This window comes from Conger conger, chromosome 10, assembly GCF_963514075.1.
Source record: "Conger conger chromosome 10, fConCon1.1, whole genome shotgun sequence".
Classification (NCBI taxonomy): Eukaryota; Metazoa; Chordata; class Actinopteri; order Anguilliformes; family Congridae; genus Conger; species Conger conger.
This window is the reverse complement of record NC_083769.1, coordinates 3336062-3358339: the sequence shown is the minus strand read 5'-3', so window position 1 is coordinate 3358339 and position 22278 is coordinate 3336062. Positions and strand designations below refer to the sequence as shown.

The following is a 22278-nucleotide window of genomic DNA, read 5'->3' as shown; positions in this document are numbered from 1 at the left end:
CGGTTTTGCTAGTGTGTTAGTGAATGTGTAGTGGCTACGTTTCCTCATCCATAATATAATCATTCATAATCACTCATTCATGATGTCATCCCTCCAGAGACTACATGTGCATATTAGCCAATGATTGTTTTAGTTCCATTTAATCTCTTCTTTGTTTGGGACCAGTTTGAAAGTGCATGCAGTCTGAAATTGCTATGCTCAAGGGAAGAAGTAAAAACGACATATATTTTTTTTCCATTAAAAAGTCTGTCATTCCTTCCAAAATCTTCCTCTAGTGGGCAACTAATGAACTCTATCTGCTTCCTTCACAGACAGCCCAGCCATCACCCAACCTACAGCATCTTCCATGTCAAACAGTGAGTCAATGCAGTCTCCATTACAGGGGTGGGAGGGATTGTGCATTTTGTTGAGAAATGTCACATTGTTACATTGCTTGACCTGGACTAATGAAGCTCTCCTCAGGTCAAATTGATACTTCAATTGATTGTTCTGGAATTCTAATTCTGGAATCAAACAGAATATTTTCTTGCCTCAAGTTGAACATGCATATGCCATTAACAGTAGAAAGTCAAGTTATTCTGTTGAGAAGTTGTCGGAGATATTTTGAAATATAAATGCGTGGATTTGTATATACATTTTTGTAGGAACTGTTTCAAATATTTAAAGGTGCTATGATGGCTGTGTTATGACTTGGTCTCGGGTTAGGCGAGGACAGGGTAAAAAAGATGGAGGGTAGAATGGGAAGTGGGAACAAATGAACTGTGCAGACTGATTTCCGAACCTGTCTGCCTAGATAAATCTCAGCTAGTCTTCTTAGCTTACCAAGCTGTCGCCTACCCCCAACGGATATCAGGTCTCCTCCCAGGTGAGGCTAGATTAAGGTGTCAGGTGGGACTAGATAAAGGTGTAAATTATGCTGATACAGTATAGAAGCCATTTGTTGGCTAAATGGCTTTAAGTCGTAAAGGGTCCATGGTATCAAATGAGCCTCAAACCATCATGCTGTTGTCAGATATGCAGCAGATATGGATGGAAGTCACAAATTTGGCATTTCTGTCAACACAATCTTCTATTGTGGGCATAGGGAACGAGTCGGGTTTTGTGAGGGCAAACTATCACGTAAGGACCAGAGATCTTGGACTGTATCTGAACCAGGTACAGGCAAAAGTACAAGCCCTTGGAAAGAGTATTGCACAGATTTCTTGTCATTCTTATCATTTCTGTAGATAGCCGTTCGTGGAACAAGTTCACAGAATCAAATTTTTTCAGGAGACTGTGATTGTTCACAAGAAAGCCATTGTTCTTGTAATATTTCCAGTGGGCCACAGACTGTGTGACCAAACACCAATTCAGCTAGGCTGAATCCAAGCAATTCCTGAATAATATTGCGGACCCTGAACATAAGGAAGGGTATCCTCTCATCCCAGTCCTTCCCCTCGTCTGTGCAAAATGTATGGTTTTTAGGGTCTGGTGAAATTGTTCTAGACTTGGGATTGTGGTAAGCACTGGATTCTTGATGTCTGATATGCAACTGTTTAATGGCGTTGGCAAAGGCTCTGGACATGAAATTAGAGCCTTGATCTGTCTGAATGTACTTAGGTAAGCCAAATAACAATGGCATGAGTCTTAAATGTGTGCAGGGGTACAGCCTCAGGTTACCTGGTTGTGGCACACATGAATGTTGACAAATAAACATGACCCGATTTCATTCTAGGGAGAGGAGCCACACAATCAGTGGTTCGCCTATAACCGGAATAGGCTGCAGTGAGACTGGGGAATGAACTAGTTAGGCTTCCCTGGAATGTGACATGCATGGCAGGAATGGCAGTATTTGGGGACATCACTTTTTAAGGCCGGCCAAAAAATAATTTTTAGTTCTGGGAGAATATATGTTTTGTCAACACCAAGATGACCTGAGAGGGCATGATGATGATCAACCACTAGAACCTGGGATCTGTTGGACTAGAGAGCCAGACTGGTCAAAGCTGAAGGTGACAGTAACACAAATAACCACACATTACAACATTGGTATGCAGAAGAGCATCTCTGAACACACAACGCTCAAACCTCTAAGTTGATAGGCTAGAGAAGCAGAAAAAACAGCCTAATAAAAATAAGAGAGAGATAAAAATAAATAAAAAGTCTAATAAATGCCTAATAAAGTGCTCACTGAGTGTAAACTTTCTTCCCTCACAGACAGTCCAGTCATCACCCAACCCACAGCATCTTCCATGGCCAACAGTGAGTCATGCAGTCTTCATTACATGGGTGGGAGGGGATTGTGCATTTTTAAACTGTAAATGTCACTATGTGAGTCATGAAGCTCTTCCCAGGTCAAATCGATATTTGAACGTATTGTTCCTGAATCCCGATTTCATTTGTGTACAATCATACTATTTTCTCACCTCAAGTTGAACTTGCATATGCCATTTACAGTATAAAGTAAAGTTAATCAGTTCTCAAGATATTTAAAAATATAAATGCATAAATATTTTTCTCTGCAGTTCAGTTTCATGACAGGTCATCCAAGAATCTGGGAAGAGTGTTTGTTTATCTGAGAGTTCTTTGTCTGAAGCCTAAATATTTAAAGATGTTAACCAATTCAATGCCAGAGTGTTCTGGAACAGTAACCCTCCACAGTGGCAAGGGTACCTGTCCCTTCCGCCCCAAAGCAATATGGCTGCTGTCATGCCCACACCCTCGTTTCAGTGCTCCACCTCTCTAGACTACCGATCACCGGCCCCTCCATATTCGTCTCAAGCATCCATTTTGTGAGGAGGTCCAGACTGAGTTGGTATGCTTGTACAACAACCTCTCCCTGGGCTCACTCATCAGCATGGCAATCTGCCTGGACAACCTTCTACAAGAGAGTTGACATCCGGGGTGCCTTTCGACAGCCGCATCCCAGTCAGAGTGTGAATCCGAACCCATGAAGGCTTCACACATCTCTCCATGGCTGAGCAGTGTCACAAGATCCAGCTGGGGCTCTCATACTGTGGCTCTCTCAGCTACAGGATTGTCTTGTGTGACTGGCTGAGTACACCCTGACACAGGAGCGTCATCCTGCATCTTCCAGCTCCCACATCCAGGTTGAGTGTCCCACCTTCAGCTCTGTCCACTAAACCTTTCCATGTTCAAATTTCAATCAAAGGCTGCTCCCAATGTATTGTCTCCTCAGCACTAGAGGACTCTTGGGCCGGAGGACACTTCATTAATGAGGACCTTGCCACTTCTCTGCACCTTCCTCTCCACTGTCTCACCCCTACAATCTCCATCCATGCCCTGGATGGCAGACCCATGGGAACCAGGACAGTCACATACCTCACAGACCCACTCACCATCACTGTCGGAGCTGTGCACCAGGATATCCTTCCCTTACTTGTCATCAGCGCACCAGTTCCCAAGGTAATCCTTGGCCTCCACTGGCTCCGACATCACAATCCCACTATTTCATGGACAAAGATGAGGATCACCACCTGGGCCTGCCTTTCCCTCCCCTGCAGTTCTACTTCAGTAGAGTTCATTAGCCTCCCACCAGCCAGTCATTCTGGAGGCTTACCAGGACCTGGTGAAGGTCTTCTCCAAAGTCAAAGCTACCTGTCTCCCTTCTCATTACTCCTGGGATTGTGCCATTGACCTACTCGGCGGCTCTGCTCCTCGGCAGAATCTATCCGTTGACGCGGCAGAGAACCAGACCATGGAGGAGTATATCCAGGAGTCTCTGAAGCAGAGGTTTCTCTGACCTTCCACCTCCTCCGCATTGGCTGGGTAATATAGCGCCAATAAAACCAATAAACCAATAAAGCACATAACCAAAAAGAAAAAATGTATCTATTTTTTCTATGAATTTTCATAATGGACTTGGCGCATCAATTTGTGCAGAGTTGTCCTTCAGGCTATGGAGAAGGACTTTCGGTTGGCCTCGAGGAAGTTCTGGCAAACCATCTGATGACTGAGAAAGGGAAAGCAGGGCTTGTCTCAGGCTGTTTCCAGCAGGGGAGGAGAACTGCTGACCCGGACTGGGGATGTTGTCAGGCGGTGGAAAGAGCACTTTGAGGAGCTCCTGAACCCGAACAACACGTCCTCTGTGGAAGAGGCAGAGCCCGAAGACTCGGGGGAATCTGCTGCTCTATCACTGGGGGAAGTTGCTGAGGTAGTCAAAAAGCTCCTCAGCGGCAAGTTGCCGGGTATGGATGAGATTCGCCCTGGGATGCTGAAGGCTCTGGACATTGTTGGGCTGTCTTGGCTGACACACCTCTTCAGTGTTGCGCGGAGGTTGGGGACAGTACCTGCAGAGTGGCAGACCGGGGTGGTGCTCCCCATTTTCAAGAAGGGGGACTGGAGGGTGTGCTCCAATTATCGGGGTATCACACTCCTCAGCCTCCGCAGGAAAGTTTACTCTAGGGTGCTGGAAAGGAGGCTCTGGAGCAATGTGGCTTCCGTCCTGGTCGTGGAACAGTGGACCAGCTCTTTACCTTGGCGGGGTTGCTGTCGGGGTCATTGGAGTTTGCCCATCCAGTCCACTTGTGCTTTGTGGACTTGGAGAAGGCTTTCGACCATGTCCCCCGGGGAACCCTGTGGGGGGTACTGCGGGAGTATAGGGTATCTGGTCCCTGTATAACCAAAGTGAGAGCTTTGTCCGCATCCTCGGCACAAAGTGAAGTTTGTTTCCAATGGGTGTGGGACTCCACCAAGGTTGCCCCTTGTCACTGGTCCTGTTTGTGATATTCATGGACAGGATCTCAAGGCGCAGCCGAGGCGAGGAGAGTATCCGTTTTGGTGCCCTCAGAATTGCGTCTCTGTTTTTTGCGGACAACGTGGTTCTGCTTTCTTCATCGGACTGTGACCTTCAGCACGCACTGGAGTGGTTTGCAGCCGGTGTGAAGCGGCTTGGATGAGAGTTAGCACCTCCAAGTCCAAGGCCATAGTTCTCTGCCGGAAAACAGTGGATTGCTTCCTCCGGGTTGGGAAGGGGCCATTGCCCCAAGTGAAGGAGTTCAAGTATCTCGTAGGGTAGAAGGGAGCATGAGATCCACAAGCGGATTGGTGCAGCATCAGCAGTACTGTGGGCGTTGCACCGGACCTTCGTGGTGAAGAGGGAGCTGAGCTGGAAGTAGTGGGTAGTGGGTAGTGACCGAAAGAACAAAATCGCAGATACAAGCGGCTGAAATAAGCTTCCTCCGTCGGGTGGCTGGGCTCAGCCTTAGAGATAGGAGTTGAGGAGCTTGGACATCCGGAGGGAGCTTGGAGTAGAGCCGCTGCTCTTTTGCGTTGAAAGGAGCCAATTGAGGCATCTGATCTGGATGCCTCTCGGGCGGCTCCCTTTGGAAGGTTTCTGGGCTCGTCCAACTGGGCAGAGACCCCGAGGTAGACCCAGAACCCGCAGGAGAGATTATATATCTCTCCTGGCCTGGGAACACCTTGGGATCCCCCAGGAGGAGCTGGAATGCGTTGCTGGGGAGAGGGATGCCTGGAATACCCAGCTTAGCCTACTGCCACCGCGACCCAACTCCAGATAAGCGGGTGAAAATGGATGGATGGATGGATTTGTGCACAGTGATTGTGTTAAGCAATTCCACTAATTGTGAAAGGGTTATAAAATGGCTGGATGATGACCATGTGTAATGATGTGCAATGAGTGCTTTAGGACTGTTGGAGGACTTTACCAATGGCAGGCTTCAGATGGAGAGGGTGTTCAGGGACCACAAGGATTTTCCGGCCGAAGTTGATGGCTGGCTTATGAGCCGATTTAGATTCCCAAGAGCAATTCTCTTGGAATTGTGTGTTGAATTGGGCCCAGCATTAGAGTGACCAACCTCCAGAAACTGGCCAATACCAGTCCCTTTACAGACCACCAGGGTTTCTGGCAACCACAGGGAATTGGTGGACAGGTCGGGGATTTCACCACCCTAAATGAGCCTTGTTATTCCAACCGTGTGGGATGACAAAATTGAAATGACCAAGCATTACATATGGATTCCATACACTGCGGGTGAACAGGCCAATATCAAAGCACAATTTCCAGCACGTTCCCAAATGTAATCGGTGCAGTCGACTGCACTCATATTTCAATAAGGGCACCATACGAGATGTGCCAAATCATCCGTTTTTGTCAATGGATACCATCCCAAACTGTTCTGGCAAACTTTATTTTGTGGCATTTTAATAGTTAAATGTCAACATTGTAAGTCAGATAATAGCCTAATTGCTAGTTAAATCCCTGTAGCATCATAAAAAAAAAAATGCATCGGTTAAAATAAGAATTCTTCATGTTTTCATCTCCATGGCTTCTGCCTGACAGACTTGATTGGCATGAAATCTGTAAATCTGGTAAGAACTTTTTTTTTTTGCCAACGTATTTTATATGACGCGGGACACTCGTGGTTGTGATATTAACATGGTAAATTGTGCGCTGAAAGCAGGGAATATTCAATATCCAATGGATAAATAGGCTAATGATAATGTATTGCTTTATTTATTTTTATGTACAGTGGTGTGAAAAAGTGTTTGCCCCCTTCCTGATTTCTTTTTTTTTTTGTATGTTTGTCACACTTAAATGTTTCAGATCATAAAACAAATTTAAATATTATTCAAAGACAACACAAGTAAACACAAAATGCAATTTTTAAATGAAGGTTTTTATTATTAACCCATTTAATCCCACCGGTCACAATAGTGACCGAAAAAAACTTTTTCAGTCATAAGACTCACTGAATGATGTATCAATGCAGTTCCAACAAATATTGAAAGAATAAAGGGTCACAATGAAATGTGTGCAGTGTCACATGTTCACTGTAATTTGTCACATGACCAGAGCTGTTTACTTCCTGTTTACACCATGATAAGAGGATGGCAGCATCAAACCTCTCAAAGAAAAGGTTAGTAAAGTATGTTAACATCAAGATAGGGATAATATTTTGGTAGACATCGTGATTGAGGTGTCTAGTATTGATATGTGTATTTTAATTTGCTCAATTTTGTTCAGTGTGGTCACAGAATGAGTACAAATGCCAACGGCAACAATAGTAACTGGTGGGATAACACAGTGTCTCTTGGTATACACATAATTATACATATACATACCGTAGTTATTGTACTACCCAACTTTCTACTGTGTTCTTTCTCTTAGTTTAACTATGTCTGAAATCCTGGAATTGTTGGATCGAGAGGACTTCCCAGACAAGGCATGCAATATTGCAGTTATCCCTCAAAATGAGAAAGATGCAGTCCTCAGTGATTGCAATAGTGATGGGTCAGATGGGGACTATGGGGGGGATGCAGGCCATTTGCCAGCCAGGCTGTTGAATGCGCATGCTGAAGTTATGCACACAGATCATGAGTGGAATAACATTGCCAATGAAGATGACCTCCCCTTCACCACACCCCCTACCCCTCACCCTCCCCCCTCCCCCACCCACCACCATTGCTCCCCTACCCTCCTCCATAACAATGAAGAACTACAAGCTTCTAGCCACCAGCGGGGCCAGCCAGAAGAGCCAAGAGCCTCTAGCCACCAGCGGGGCCAGCCAGAAGAGCCAAGAGCCTCTAGCTACCAGAGGGGCCAGCCAGAAGAGCCAAGAGCCTCTAGCTACCAGAGGGGCCAGCCAGAAGACCCAAGAGCCTCTAGCCGCCAGAAGGGCCAGCCAGAAGACCCAAGAGCCTCTAGCTACCAGCGGGGCCAGCCAGAAGAGCCAAGAGCCTCTAGCCACCAGAAGGGCCATCCAGAAGAGCCAAGAGCCTCTAGCCACCTGCGGGGCCAGCCAGAAGAGCCAAGAGCCTCTAGCTACCAGCGGGGCCAGCCAGAAGAGCCAAGAGCCTCTAGTACCAGAGGGGCCAGCCAGAAGAGCCAAGAGCCTCTAGCTACCAGAGGGGCCAGCCAGAAGACCCAAGAGCCTCTAGCCGCCAGAAGGGCCAGCCAGAAGAGCCAAGAGCCTCTAGTACCAGAGGGGCCAGCCAGAAGACCCAAGAGCCTCTAGCTACCAGAGGGGCCAGCCAGAAGACCCAAGAGCCTCTAGCCGCCAGAAGGGCCAGCCAGAAGAGCCAAGAACCTCTAGTACCAGAGGGGCCAGCCAGAAGACCCAAGAGCCTCTAGCTACCAGAGGGGCCAGCCAGAAGACCCAAGAGCCTCTAGCCACCAGAAGGGCCAGCCAGAAGACCCAAGAGCCTCTAGCCGCCAGAAGGGCCAGCCAGAAGAGCCAAGAGCCTCTAGCTACCAGAGGGGCCAGCCAGAAGAGCCAAGAGCCTCTAGCTACCAGAGGGGCCAGCCAGAAGACCTAAGAGCCTCTAGCCGCCAGAAGGGCCAGCCAGAAGACCCAAGAGCCTCTAGCTACCAGAGGGGCCAGCCAGAAGAGCCAAGAGCCTCTAGCCACCTGCGGGGCCAGCCAGAAGAGCCAAGAGCCTCTAGCTACCAGAGGGGCCAGCCAGAAGACCCAAGAGCCTCTAGCTACCAGAGGGGCCAGCCAGAAGACCTAAGAGCCTCTAGCCGCCAGAAGGGCCAGCCAGAAGAGCCAAGGGAAAAGCTGAAGGTGGTCAAAAATAAAGATAGAGTGTTCAAACGTTCAAAGAGGCCAACCACTGCTGTTATTCCAAAACACATAGTATACAGCCCGAATGCTGCAGAATGTGTAAAACAAAGCTGCCCCAACCCAATGGATGTTTTCCTTCTAATGTACCCACCCACCCTAAGAGAAATGACCATTGAAATGTCCAATCTCTACTCAACCCAGACCAAGGGCAAGCAACTGAATCTGAGTATGGATGAGCTCCTTACCTTTTATGGGATCCTTATCACAAGTGGGTACAGCTCTGTTCCAAGAAGACACATGTACTGCTCAAGTGACAGTGATGTGCACAATGAAAGCATTTCAGGTGCAATGCGGAGAAATCGCTTTGACGAAATAATGGCCTCAATTCATGTGGTTGACAACACAAAGATCACTGATGACCCATTTTTCAAGGTTAGACCCATCTTCTCTGAACTGAATCAGTCATACAAAGTCATGCCATTTCAGGAATGGCTGTCAGTGGATGAGAGCATGGTCCCATACTATGGCCGACATGGATGTAAGCAATTTATAAGAGGTAAACCAATCCGGTTTGGTTACAAGCTATGGAGCCTCGCTTCATCCAGTGGTTACATGTATCACATGGAACCATATGGTGGATCCCACACTCTCCTCCCTGAAACAGGGCTGGGTCAGGGACCCAGCGTTGTTCTTGGTCTTTCAGAGCAAGCTCAGGTGCCTCAAGGTTGCAAATTTACCCATGACAACCTCTTCACATCACTTGCACTCCTTGATGAGATGACAAAAAGACGATATGGGAGCTCTGGAACAATGAGGCAGAATCGCCTGTTTGATGTCCCTTTCATGCCACAGAAGGACTTCATGAAGTTACCTCGGGGTAAGAGGAGAAATACAGTGAGGTCACTGTCAAGAGATGGAACAAGGAGCGGCATGCCTTTGATAAAGTCCAACAACCAAAATGCATCACCAAATATAATGAGCACATTGGGGTTATATAAGGCTTATTGATGTTTAAAATATTCACACTACAATGTGATGGAGCATTTTAGTGGCAATGCTGGGACGGCCAGTGTCAGAGTTTTAATTTGTGTTAATGAATAGTATTTCATCTATAAGGAATAACTGCATAAGAGGAATATGGTAAGTCAATCTATAAATGTAGATACAACACGTTATCCTACCGGTCACCGGTAACCAACCATAAAATACACTTTTTCACCCACTTCTCAGTGGAAAAAATAAATAAATAAGATTGATTATTTCAAAGGGTTGCTAATGACACCTGATTTTGATATTTTCATGTTTGGGAAAAAATCCAAACCAAAAATCCAAACCTACATGGCCCTGTGTGAAAAAGTGATTGCCCCCTAAACCTAATAACTGGCTGGGCCACCCTTAGCAGCAACAACTGCAATCAAGCGTTTGCGATAACTTGCAATGAGTCTCTTACAGCGCTGTGGAAGAATTTTGGCCCACTCATCTTTGCAGAATTGTTGTAATTCAGCCACATTGGAGGGTTTTCGAGCATGAACCGCCTTTTTAAGGTCATGCCACAGCATCTCAATAGGATTCAGGTCAGGACTTTGACTAGGCCACTCCAAAGTCTTCATTTTGTTTTTCTTCAGCCAATCAGAGGTGGACTTGCTGGTGTGTTTTGGATCATTGTCCTGCTGCAGAACCCAAGTTCATTTCAGCTTGAGGTCACGAACAGATGGCCGGACATTCTCCTTCAGGATTTTTTGGTAGACAGCAGAATTCATGGTTCCATTTATCACAGCAAGTCTTCCAGGTCCTGAAGCAGCAAAACAGCCCCAGACCATCACACTACCACCACCATATTTTACTGTTGGTATGATGTTCTTTTTCTGAAATGCGGTGTTACTTTTACGCCAGATGTAATGGGACACACCTTCCAAAAAGTTCAACTTTTGTCTCGTCAGACCACAGAGTATTTTCCCAAAAGTCTTGGGGATCATCAAGATGTTTTCTGGCAAAATTGAGACGAGCCATAATGTTCTTTTTGCTCAGCAGTGGTTTTCGTCTTGGAACTCTGCCATGCAAGCCAGTCTCTTTCTTATGTCATGAACACTGACCTTAACTGAGGCAAGTGAGGCCTGCAGTTCTTTGGATGTTGTTGTGGGGTCTTTTGTGACCTCTTGGATGAGTCGTCACTGCGCTCTTGGGGTAATTTTGGTCGGCCACTCCTGGGAAGGTTCACCACTGTTCCATGTTTTTGCCATTTGTGGATAATGGCTCTCACTGTGGTTCGCTGGAGTCCCAAAGCTTTAGAAATGGCTTTATAACCTTTTCCAGACTGATAGATCTCAATTACTTTCTTTCTCATTTGTTCCTGAATTTCTTTAGATCTTGGCATGATGTCCAGCTTTTGAGGATCATTTGGTCAACTTCACTTTGTCAGGCAGGTCCTATTTAAGTGATTTCTTGATTGAGAACAGGTATGGCAGTAATCAGGCCTGGGTGTGACTAGAGAAATTGAACTCAGGTTTGATAAACCACAGTTAAGTTGTTTTAACAGGGGGGGCAATCACTTTTTCACACAGGGTCATGTAGGTTTGGATTTTTTTTCTCCCTTAGTAATAAAAACCTTCATTTAAAAACTGCATTTTGTGTTTACTTGTGTTGTCTTTGACTAATATTTAAATTTGTTTGATGATCTGAAACATTTAAGTGTGACAAACATGCAAAGAAATAAGAAATCAGGAAGGGGGCAAACACTTTTTCACACCACTGTAGATACCGCATAGTGGAAAGCTACTTTTAGTTTGCTGGTAGTTTGAATTTGTGTGTCAAAAAATAAACGGATGAAAAAAAGGGTATATTGATGACATCCTGATCCACATTGCCACCTTGGAGGAACACATCAAATACATCCGAACCATCCTCAGACATCTCCTGAACAACCAGCTGTATGTCAAGGCTGAGAAGTGCCAGTTCCATCCATCTCCTTCTTTGGTTACCAGTTCAGCCCAGAGGGAGTGAGGATGGAGGAGCAGAAGGTCGAAGCAGTCACGTCATTGCCAGAGCATGTCATTAGTGAGCCTAATTTCCCTCAGGTAGCATTAAAATTGTGAGTAAAATGTCAATATGCATAAAAACTTTCAGCAAGTTTTGATAAACCTTCGCCCTCGGCACCCAAGAGCGTTTGCATTTCTGTTGACTTTCATCGCCTGCGACACTGAATGGGTTAATGGCTGAGACTCACATATCTGGGCTATTGTATGAAATGAAGGTACAGTGGATGTTTTGGTGTGTGCATTAGTTGTATGAAAACTGCTATCTGGTATCTTTTTAACATGGGCTCTCTTTAATGTGTGTCCACTGCAGGCAGCTCCTTCTCACTGCGCTTGGTCAACGGCACTGACCGCTGCTCTGGAAGGGTGGAGGTGTACTATGCAGGACAGTGGGGGACAGTGTGTGATGACGGCTGGGGTCTGAACGATGCCCATGTGGTCTGCAGACAGCTAGACTGTGGGGTGGCAGTCGAATCCCATACATCAGCCCACTTTGGGGAAGGTAGTGGCCCAATCATGCTGGATGATCTTGGATGTTCTGGTTCTGAAGAGGCTCTGTACCAGTGTAGCCACCGTGGGTGGGGAAACCACAACTGCGGACACCATGAAGACGCCGGGGTCACCTGCTCTGGTAGGAATCCCTGCACAATTTTTTTGTGACATCTGAATTTTTAATATTTGTTGATTTCCATGACTGCATTCACATTTAACTGAATATATCTTTCTATCATTTACCATTTTCTGTATTCCTCTGTATTCAAGGTATCTCACCACTTGCCAGCATAAACTTCAATGGTTTTGCAATTTAGAAAATATACCTGAAGTCACTCTAAAGCATTGAACTCCACCCTTCTACAGCATCTTACACATCCGACAGTGAATCAATCCGCGGTGGCACAGCAAGCTAAGCTGCAGCGGACTTGCGGTTACATACAATTTCTCAATATGCGGTTATATACAATTTGTATGTAATTTGTATGATACATACAATTTGTATGTAACCGGACTTGCGGTTACTCCCGGTCCTGCCAAAAGTCAAGTTTGGCCGGCACACGTGGAGCGGAATAATTGGCTCGCTGCTCCAGAGGGAGGGACATGGAAGGGTTAGCTGCACAATAAGCACCTCGGGTGCCTTGAAATCACGGTCATGAGCATGAGATGAGAAGGCTTTAAGAATTGGCTTCCAAATTGGGAGAAAAAGGGAAAAATCTGAAATAAAATTATTGAAATATGTTAGAGTGCATCTACATCTATATTATGCAGTGATGTCATCCCTCCGAAGACTACATGTGCATATTACTCAATTCTTTTAGTTACATTTAATTCTTTGTTTTGAACAATTTTCAAAGTGCATGCAGCCTGAGACTGCTATGCTCAAGGGAACTAAAATGAAAGAATATTTTTTGGTAAAAAAAATCTGTCGTTCCATTATTTAAGTCCAAATGACTTTTGCTAGTGGGACACTAATAAGCTATATGTGCTTCCTTTACAGACAGCCCAGCCATCACCCAACCCACAGCATCTTCCATGTCCAACAGTGAGTCAATGCAGTCTTCATGACAGGGTGGGAGGGGATTGTGCATATGCTCTAAATGTAACTATGAACTTGAAGCAGTTCCCAGGTCAAATTAATTTTTTTACATATTGTTCCCGAGTCTCGACTCCATTTGCGTGCAATCAAACTGAATATATTCTCACCAAAAGTTGAACATGCATATGCCATTCACAGTAGAAAGTGAAGTTAATTAGTTCTGAAGTTGTCTGAGATATATGAGTTGCAATGAAAATGCATGAATATTTAACACAATAGTTCAATTTCATGACTGTTCATCCCAGAATGAAACTGGGAAGGGTTTGCTTATCTGAGAGTTTTTGTCTGAAGCCTCTTTTTCTGCTTTGTTGAAAATATGTAAAGGTGTTAATGGCTGAGGCTCACATATCTGGGATATGTTCTGAAATTAAGGTACAGTGGTGTGTGCAGTAGTTATATGAAAACTGCTATATGGTCTCTTTTTATCATGGGCTCTCTTTAATGTGTGTCCACTGCAGGCAGCTCCTTCTCACTGCGCTTGGTCGACGGCACTGACCGCTGCTCTGGAAGGGTGGAGGTGTACTACGCAGGACAGTGGGGGACAGTGTGTGATGACGAGTGGGGTCTGAACGATGCCCATGTGGTCTGCAGACAGCTAGACTGTGGGGTGGCTCTAGATGCCTATGTATCAGCCCACTTTGGGGAAGGTAGCGGTCCAATCACACTGGATGACCTGAGATGTTCTGGTTCTGAAGTGTCTCTGTACCAGTGTAGCCACAGTGGATGGGGAAACCACAACTGCGGACACCATGAAGACGCCGGGGTCACCTGCTCTGGTAGGTAGAGTTCATGTTTTTCTTCCAGATATTTTTTATTCAAAAGTCTCTCACCACCTGCCAGCATTTTTTATATACACCTGAAGTAACTGGCTTGTGCAGTGTTACAGCCGTAACCAAAGATAGAAACACAGCTACTTTCAGGTTTTTTGGTGTTATGCTGATTTATCTGGCTGACTTCGGTGGTAACTTACTGTAAGTAGTGTATCTATTAATGTGGAAGTCAGTATATACAAATCTATGTGGAGAGGTGTAGCACTGAGAGGTGGGCTTACCTCCACCTGGGGAAACACCGTCCTAGCTCCCCACAGTGCCTCCAGCTTCAGCCAACCCTCGCTGTCTTCTTGTTGGTGTGCAATTTATTTATTTTTGTTAAAAGGTTGAGTTTGGTTCAATTTTATTGTGTTCACTAGAAACACCAAACAAAATCAGGGAGGTGGGAGCGAACACCCGTTTCTCCATGACGGCGTCTTCCGTGCTCACAACAGTCTCCACCTGCCACCTCTCTGACCCAACTACCCTTTTACCCGTTTTCCGTGGAGACAAGCTCCACACTGCCCCCATGCATGAGGTGTGTTAGTGGATGTGTAGTGGTTTGTAAAGTGCATCTTCATCCATTGGTGCAGTGGGTTGCACTGCCGCCTCACAGCAAGGGGGTCCTGGGTTTGAATTCCCTGTCGGCCGGGGCCTCTCTGTCATGCCTATCAGTTTGCATGTTCTCCCCGTGTTTGTGTGGGTTTCCTCTGGGTACTCCGGTTTCCTCTCACAGTCCAAAGGCATGCAGTTTAGGCTGATTGGAGAGTCTAAATTGCCTGTGAGTATGAGTGTGTGAGTAAATGGTGTGTGTGCCCTGCGATGGACTGGCAACCTGTCCAGGGTGTATTCCTGCCTTTCGCCCAATGTATGCTGGGATAGGCTCCAGCCCCCCCTGCGACCCTGTTCAGGATAAGCAGGTTCAGATAATGGATGGATGAATGGATCTCCATGCATAATATGCAGTGATGTCACCCTCCAGAGACCTTTTCTTTGCACCATTCTTAGCAAACTCTAGAGACTAATGTCCATGAAAGTTCCAGGAGATCAGCAGCAGTTTCTGAGATACTGAAACCACCCTGTCTGCCAACAACAATCATCGCACTGTCAAAGTAACTTAGATCACATTTTTTGATGTGAACATTAAGTAAAGCTCCTGACCTGTATCTACATGATTGCATGCATTGCACTGCTGTCCAAAATGACTTCCACCAGTGGTCAACTAATACGCTCTATCTGCTTCCTTCACAGACAGTCCAGCCATCACCCAACCCACAGCATCTTCCATGTCAAGCAGTGAGTCAATGCATTCTTCATTACAGGGGTGGGAGGGATTGTGCATTTTACTTAGAGTAAAGATGAAATTGTCATAGTGACATTGTTTGACCTGGAAAGAATCATGAAGCTCTTCCCAGGTCAAATTGATGCTTGAATGTATGATACTTGAATGTACAAATCTTGATTCCATTCATGTGCAATCAAACAGAATATTTTCTCACCTCAAGTTGAGCATACATATGCCAGACATTCCACCTCTCTCGGTAGTTCCGGGAGTCCCTGTTGGACAGCCTATCCAAAATCACACCCTGTCCTACTCAGAAGTTTGTGAAAATATAGCGCATCAAACCTTTATTTTTCTTTTGTTGCTAGATACAGATCGCTTGAGTAGCCTAGATGACCTCTCGACTCTAGCTACTCAAGGCAACAGATGTGACTGGTCTAATAGCATCAATTTCATGTGCTGCGGCGTGTGTAATGTAGGCTACAAACTCAGCACAATTTAAAGGTCATATATTTCAAAGAATTCTTGCTATGTAAGCAGTAGCCAACAGACAACTTTGAGCATAGATACATACTAAAGCTAGGCTATATTTACTGTTCCGTTTTGTCTAGCTTGCTTGGTTTGTTCTTGCCATCAGGCATGAAAAAATGTTTATCATAAGGATCTTGCAAATAGTGAGTCGCCAGAATGTTTGTCGCATTATATATTTCACTTCAAACAGCCTGCTGACAGCAAACTTAAAACATAACTTAAAATGTGTCTACCTGTCCGAGGTTATCTGGTGAGGAAGTTGTCAAAAGCACCAACAATATCCTGGATGGATTTATTATCCATCGCATGGTCGCATGGTCAAATTACCTCTCATAGAGTTACAGATTCTCTTGAAAACCTTTGCTACAGTAAAATTTAACTTAGTTTCACATAGGTTTGGCATGTCGCCCTCCATTTGAGTTTAAACTGGTAAATTTGTTGATGTGAAACCATTTCATTCCAGTAAAAATGTTTCAAGCACAGTTGCAATAGCTGCTGACTTTTTCTTGCAAAAATGTTTTTCTCCATGTAGAATTTCATTAAAGTGAACATTCCATTTGTTAAATGAAAAAATCTCCCTAAAATATCATGGTCATTCATGTAAAATTCAGCAAATAGAACGTTTGTAGATTTAGGTATACATGTATTTATATAATTCAAAAAGATGTCGCAATAAAACTGCAAAATCGCGATGCCAGATTGTTAAAAAGACTCTCCGTTAGCGAGAACAGCAGTTCAGATTCGTATCATCCATTGCAATCCAAGGCAATAAAACAGCAGGCTTATCCTTGCCATGCTTACGGGTTTACAACCACGACCTCATCACAGACTCAGACAATAAAAGACATATTCTAACAATCCTTGATACCATTTCTGGATGTTTTTTTTCTTAGCTCACTTTTATTCCACATCCCGCCAACATATTTCCGGTTTGGTAGAAAAACAAGTTTGTTCTGCTAAAGATGAGATATTTATGGAACCAAATATCCCAGCTGCTTATGAAGCTACAAGTCAGTTCTCACTAACTCTGAAGTTTATTACATAATCCTTTCATCCATTTTTGAGAAAACTATGTTTTTGCCGGGACTATACCAAATGCCATCTTGCACAACTTGCTATAGTTGCATAAATGCATTGGTAGGTCATTTTAACACTGAACTAATGTAAAACATGGCACACTTATGTAGGGGGGTTCCTTCCCTTTCCAACAAGGTATAATGGCTCACATTCTAGCTATGGACAGTTTAGGAATGTTGCTGCATTCAAATAGCAGAATCAATATTCAGATGTGCCTAAAACATCAAGTGAGCGTTTGCGTTGGACTTGCTATAGACAAACCCGTACATTTACTGGCTAACAGGGCTAATAGGGCTCTAATTCACCTAATTTTGAAATAAATGTGGTTTGTTAGGGTGAGGAATACTTTTAGGAGAGCTTGGGTTTTATAGAAAGTAAGCTTTTCTGATCATTAATGTGTCTGAACAAAAAGATATGCAAATGTTTTATATTTGGAGAGATTTTGGGACACTTGAAGACATCTGGGTGCAGTTTTTGGAAAACTCATGTGGAATTTGAATGCCTGTAGATATCATATATATATATATCTATACCTATACTAAATCTTGTACACACTTTGAGATCAAGTTTGTGAGACGGGTGCGTGGGGGATGGTTAAATAAAGTCCCGTTAGGGCTTTATTCGGGACGAATCCCAGGAGCGTAGTCAAAACAAGCAAAGTCCATACACGAAGATCCAGCCAAACAAATAAAACAAACAAAAAGCACGGTGCCGAGGGAAGAGGCAAGCTCGTAGTCGGTAGACGTGCAGGGAGGTCCGGTAGCAGGAGAGCTGTCAGCGGGGCAGATGAACAGGCGGACGGCAGGCAGAGGCGTAGTCGTGGGCGAAGCGGGAGTCGAAACCATGAAACAATCAGTGAAGCAAAAGTACAAAAACGGTAGGCGAGGACGTGGTCAAAAACAAACGATGGTCACAAAACAGAAATCAATAATCAAAAGTCGGTAACAGGCTTGGATCGTAACGTGTAATCAAAACCAGTAATGCTCAAGAGTTGCGTAGTAAACAGAGGCAGACAATTTCGCGAAGAACAGTTGCGCGACTGGGCTATAAATGCGGGTGTAGACAGGTGTAGACAATTAGTTAGAGCGTAGCAAGGAAATGGAAAACAGGTGCGATGGATGACAAGTTTAACAAGGTGATTAGTAATCGTTGTAATAAACCTATCCTGCCCTAGCATTAGTAAATTAGTAAATGACATGCACGAGAAACGTAAGGTAACATGAACACATGATTAGTTTGTTAGTTTCTACCCAATCCTGATCTAGTGTTAGTAGTTTTAGTAAATAGACAAATGGAAACAATTAGGGAGTGAATGACAGAAAGAGAGAGAGAGAAAAGGTTTGAAGGAAAGACATGTAAAAGTGTATGCATAAACAACGACCAGTTAACGTAACAATAAACATAAATCAAAACATAACACAAAGCGAAACTAAGACGATAAACACTCAACATAACAAGGTAATATAATCGTACGAAACATAACTAGACATGACAAGAAAATAAATCGTAACGAAACATAACTAAACAACATAGACTAACATAATACATGATAAGACACTACGTGACTAAGACAACATGAATAAACATAAAACATGGCAAGACAGACCTGAAACGTGACAGTTTGTGCACAAATATGAATTACAAATCTAATTCTGGGTTTGTCCTTGACTTAAATGTTTTTTATTTTTATTTTTTATGTGTCTTTTGTGTACACTGTATGGACATGCTCTGACATTTGTTCATTCTGAAATTCATGAATGGTAGAAGCGACTTTTTGAGATATTGACACTTTTATATGACTAGTACAAAATATGTAGAAATTGCCTTCTTGGGGGCCAAAGTGGAAATGGTTCAATCGAATGGTCCTAATAATAAATTAAAATAATGGCAATATTAGAAATAAATGTAGAATGGGTAAATTTAAACTGAAGCCACATATGTATTTTCAAAGAATGCCTATGATGACGTCACTATCCCTCGAACATTCTCTGCTTTCTGAGTTTTCTGAGATTTTCTATTGGATATTTGAGATACTTTTGTAGCTTTTGTAGCCAGCATTAGTTTCAACGGTTTTGCTAGTGTGTTAGTGAATGTGTAGTGGCTACGTTTCCTCATCCATAATATAATCATTCATAATCACTCATTCATGATGTCATCCCTCCAGAGACTACATGTGCATATTAGCCAATGATTGTTTTAGTTCCATTTAATCTCTTCTTTGTTTGGGACCAGTTTGAAAGTGCATGCAGTCTGAAATTGCTATGCTCAAGGGAAGAAGTAAAAACGACATATATTTTTTTTCCATTAAAAAGTCTGTCATTCCTTCCAAAATCTTCCTCTAGTGGGCAACTAATGAACTCTATCTGCTTCCTTCACAGACAGCCCAGCCATCACCCAACCTACAGCATCTTCCATGTCAAACAGTGAGTCAATGCAGTCTCCATTACAGGGGTGGGAGGGATTGTGCATTTTGTTGAGAAATGTCACATTGTTACATTGCTTGACCTGGACTAATGAAGCTCTCCTCAGGTCAAATTGATACTTCAATTGATTGTTCTGGAATTCTAATTCTGGAATCAAACAGAATATTTTCTCGCCGAAGTTGAACATGCATATGCCATTAACAGTAGAAAGTCAAGTTATTCTGTTGAGAAGTTGTCGGAGATATTTTGAAATATAAATGCATGAATTTGTATATACATTTTTGTAGGAACTGTTTCAAATATTTAAAGGTGCTATGATGGCTGTGTTATGACTTGGTCTCGGGTTAGGCCATGACAGGGTAAAAAAGATGGAGGGTAGAATGGGAAGTGGGAACAAATGAACTGTGCAGACTGATTTCCGAACCTGTCTGCCTAGATAAATCTCAGCTAGTCTTCTTAGCTTACCAAGCTGTCGCCTACCCCCAACGGATATCAGGTCTCCTCCCAGGTGAGGCTAGATTAAGGTGTCAGGTGGGACTAGATAAAGGTGTAAATTATGCTGATACAGTATAGAAGCCATTTGTTGGCTAAATGGCTTTAAGTCGTAAAGGGTCCATGGTATCAAATGAGCCTCAAACCATCATGCTGTTGTCAGATATGCAGCAGATATGGATGGAAGTCACAAATTTGGCATTTCTGTCAACACAATCTTCTATTGTGGGCATAGGGAACGAGTCGGGTTTTGTGAGGGCAAACTATCACGTAAGGACCAGAGATCTTGGACTGTATCTGAACCAGGTACAGGCAAAAGTACAAGCCCTTGGAAAGAGTATTGCACAGATTTCTTGTCATTCTTATCATTTCTGTAGATAGCCGTTCGTGGAACAAGTTCACAGAATCAAATTTTTTCAGGAGACTGTGATTGTTCACAAGAAAGCCATTGTTCTTGTAATATTTTCAGTGGGCCACAGACTGTGTGACCAAACACCAATTCAGCTAGGCTGAATCCAAGCAATTCCTGAATAATATTGCGGACCCTGAACATAAGGAAGGGTATCCTCTCATCCCAGTCCTTCCCCTCGTCTGTGCAAAATGTATGGTTTTTAGGGTCTGGTGAAATTGTTCTAGACTTGGGATTGTGGTAAGCACTGGATTCTTGATGTCTGATATGCAACTGTTTAATGGCGTTGGCAAAGGCTCTGGACATGAAATTAGAGCCTTGATCTGTCTGAATGTACTTAGGTAAGCCAAATAACAATGGCATGAGTCTTAAATGTGTGCAGGGGTACAGCCTCAGGTTACCTGGTTGTGGCACACATGAATGTTGACAAACATGACCCGATTTCATTCTAGGGAGAGGAGCCACACAATCAGTGGTTCGCCTATAACCGGAATAGGCTGCAGTGAGACTGGGGAATGAACTAGTTAGGCTTCCCTGGAATGTGACATGCATGGCAGGAATGGCAGTATTTGGGGACATCACTTTTTAAGGCCGGCCAAAAAATAATTTTTAGTTCTGGGAGAATATATGTTTTGTCAACACCAAGATGACCTGAGAGGGCATGATGATGATCAACCACTAGAACCTGGGATCTGTTGGACTAGAGAGCCAGACTGGTCAAAGCTGAAGGTGACAGTAGCACAAATAACCACACATTACAACATTGGTATGCAGAAGAGCATCTCTGAACACACAACGCTCAAACCTCTAAGTTGATAGGCTAGAGAAGCAGAAAAAACAGCCTAATAAAAATAAGAGAGAGATAAAAATAATTTAAAAAAAAATAAAAAGTCTAATAAATGCCTAATAAAGTGCTCACTGAGTGTAAACTTTCTTCCCTCACAGACAGTCCAGCCATCACCCAACCCACAGCATCTTCCATGGCCAACAGTGAGTCATGCAGTCTTCATTACATGGGTGGGAGGGGATTGTGCATTTTTAAACTGTGTCATAAAACTCATGTCATGAAGCTCTTCCCAGGTCAAATCGATATTTGAACGTATTGTTCCTGAATCCCGATTTCATTTGTGTACAATCATACTATTTTCTCACCTCAAGTTGAACTTGCATTTGCCATTTACAGTATAAAGTAAAGTTAATCAGTTCTCAAGATATTTAAAAATATAAATGCATAAATATTTTTCTCTGCAGTTCAGTTTCATGACAGGTCATCCAAGAATCTGGGAAGAGTGTTTGTTTATCTGAGAGTTCTTTGTCTGAAGCCTAAATATTTAAAGATGTTAACCGATTCAATGCCAGAGTGTTCTGGAACAGTAACCCTCCACAGTGGCAAGGGTACCTGTCCCTTCCGCCCCAAAGCAATATGGCTGCTGTCATGCCCACACCCTCGTTTCAGTGCTCCACCTCTCTAGAGTACCGATCACCGGCCCCTCCATATTCGTCTCAAGCATCCATTTTGTGAGGAGGTCCAGACTGAGTTGGTATGCTTGTACAACAACCTCTCCCTGGGCTCACTCATCAGCATGGCAATCTGCCTGGACAACCTTCTACAAGAGCGTTGACATCCGGGGTGCCTTTGAACAGCCGCATCCCAGTCAGAGTGTGAATCCGAACCCATGAAGGCTTCACACATCTCTCCATGGCTGAGCAGTGTCACAGGATCCAGCTGGGGCTCTCATACTGTGGCTCTCTCAGCTACAGGATTGTCTTGTGTGACTGGCTGAGTCCACCCTGACACAGGAGCTTCATCCTGCATCTTCCAGCTCCCAACTCCAGGTTGAGTGTCCCACCTTCAGCTCTGTCCACTAAACCTTTCCATGTCCAAATTTCAATCAAAGGCTGCTCCCAATGTATTGTCTCCTCAGCACTAGAGGACTCTTGGGCCGGAGGACACTTCATTAATGAGGACCTTGCCACTTCTCTGCACCTTCCTCTCCACTGTCTCTCTCGTAAAATCTCCATCCATGCCCTGGATTGCAGACCCATGGGAACCAGGACAGTCACATACCTCACAGACCCACTCACCATCACTGTCGGAGCTGTGCAC

At 44.2% G+C, this 22278-nt stretch overlaps 1 protein-coding gene across 1 annotated transcript in view; it reads left to right on the top strand.

Annotated features, from left to right (window-relative positions):
* The window catches only part of LOC133138578 (deleted in malignant brain tumors 1 protein-like), a gene marked incomplete at its 5' end in the record, with an annotated part of 212986 nt that overhangs the window by 75090 nt on the left and 115618 nt on the right, over nucleotides 1–22278 (top strand). The window contains 2 exons of the mRNA XM_061257458.1: nucleotides 11871–12188; nucleotides 13607–13924. Of these exons, the coding sequence (XP_061113442.1) occupies nucleotides 11871–12188; nucleotides 13607–13924 (636 nt within the window). The remainder of the gene's footprint in view (nucleotides 1–11870; nucleotides 12189–13606; nucleotides 13925–22278) is intronic.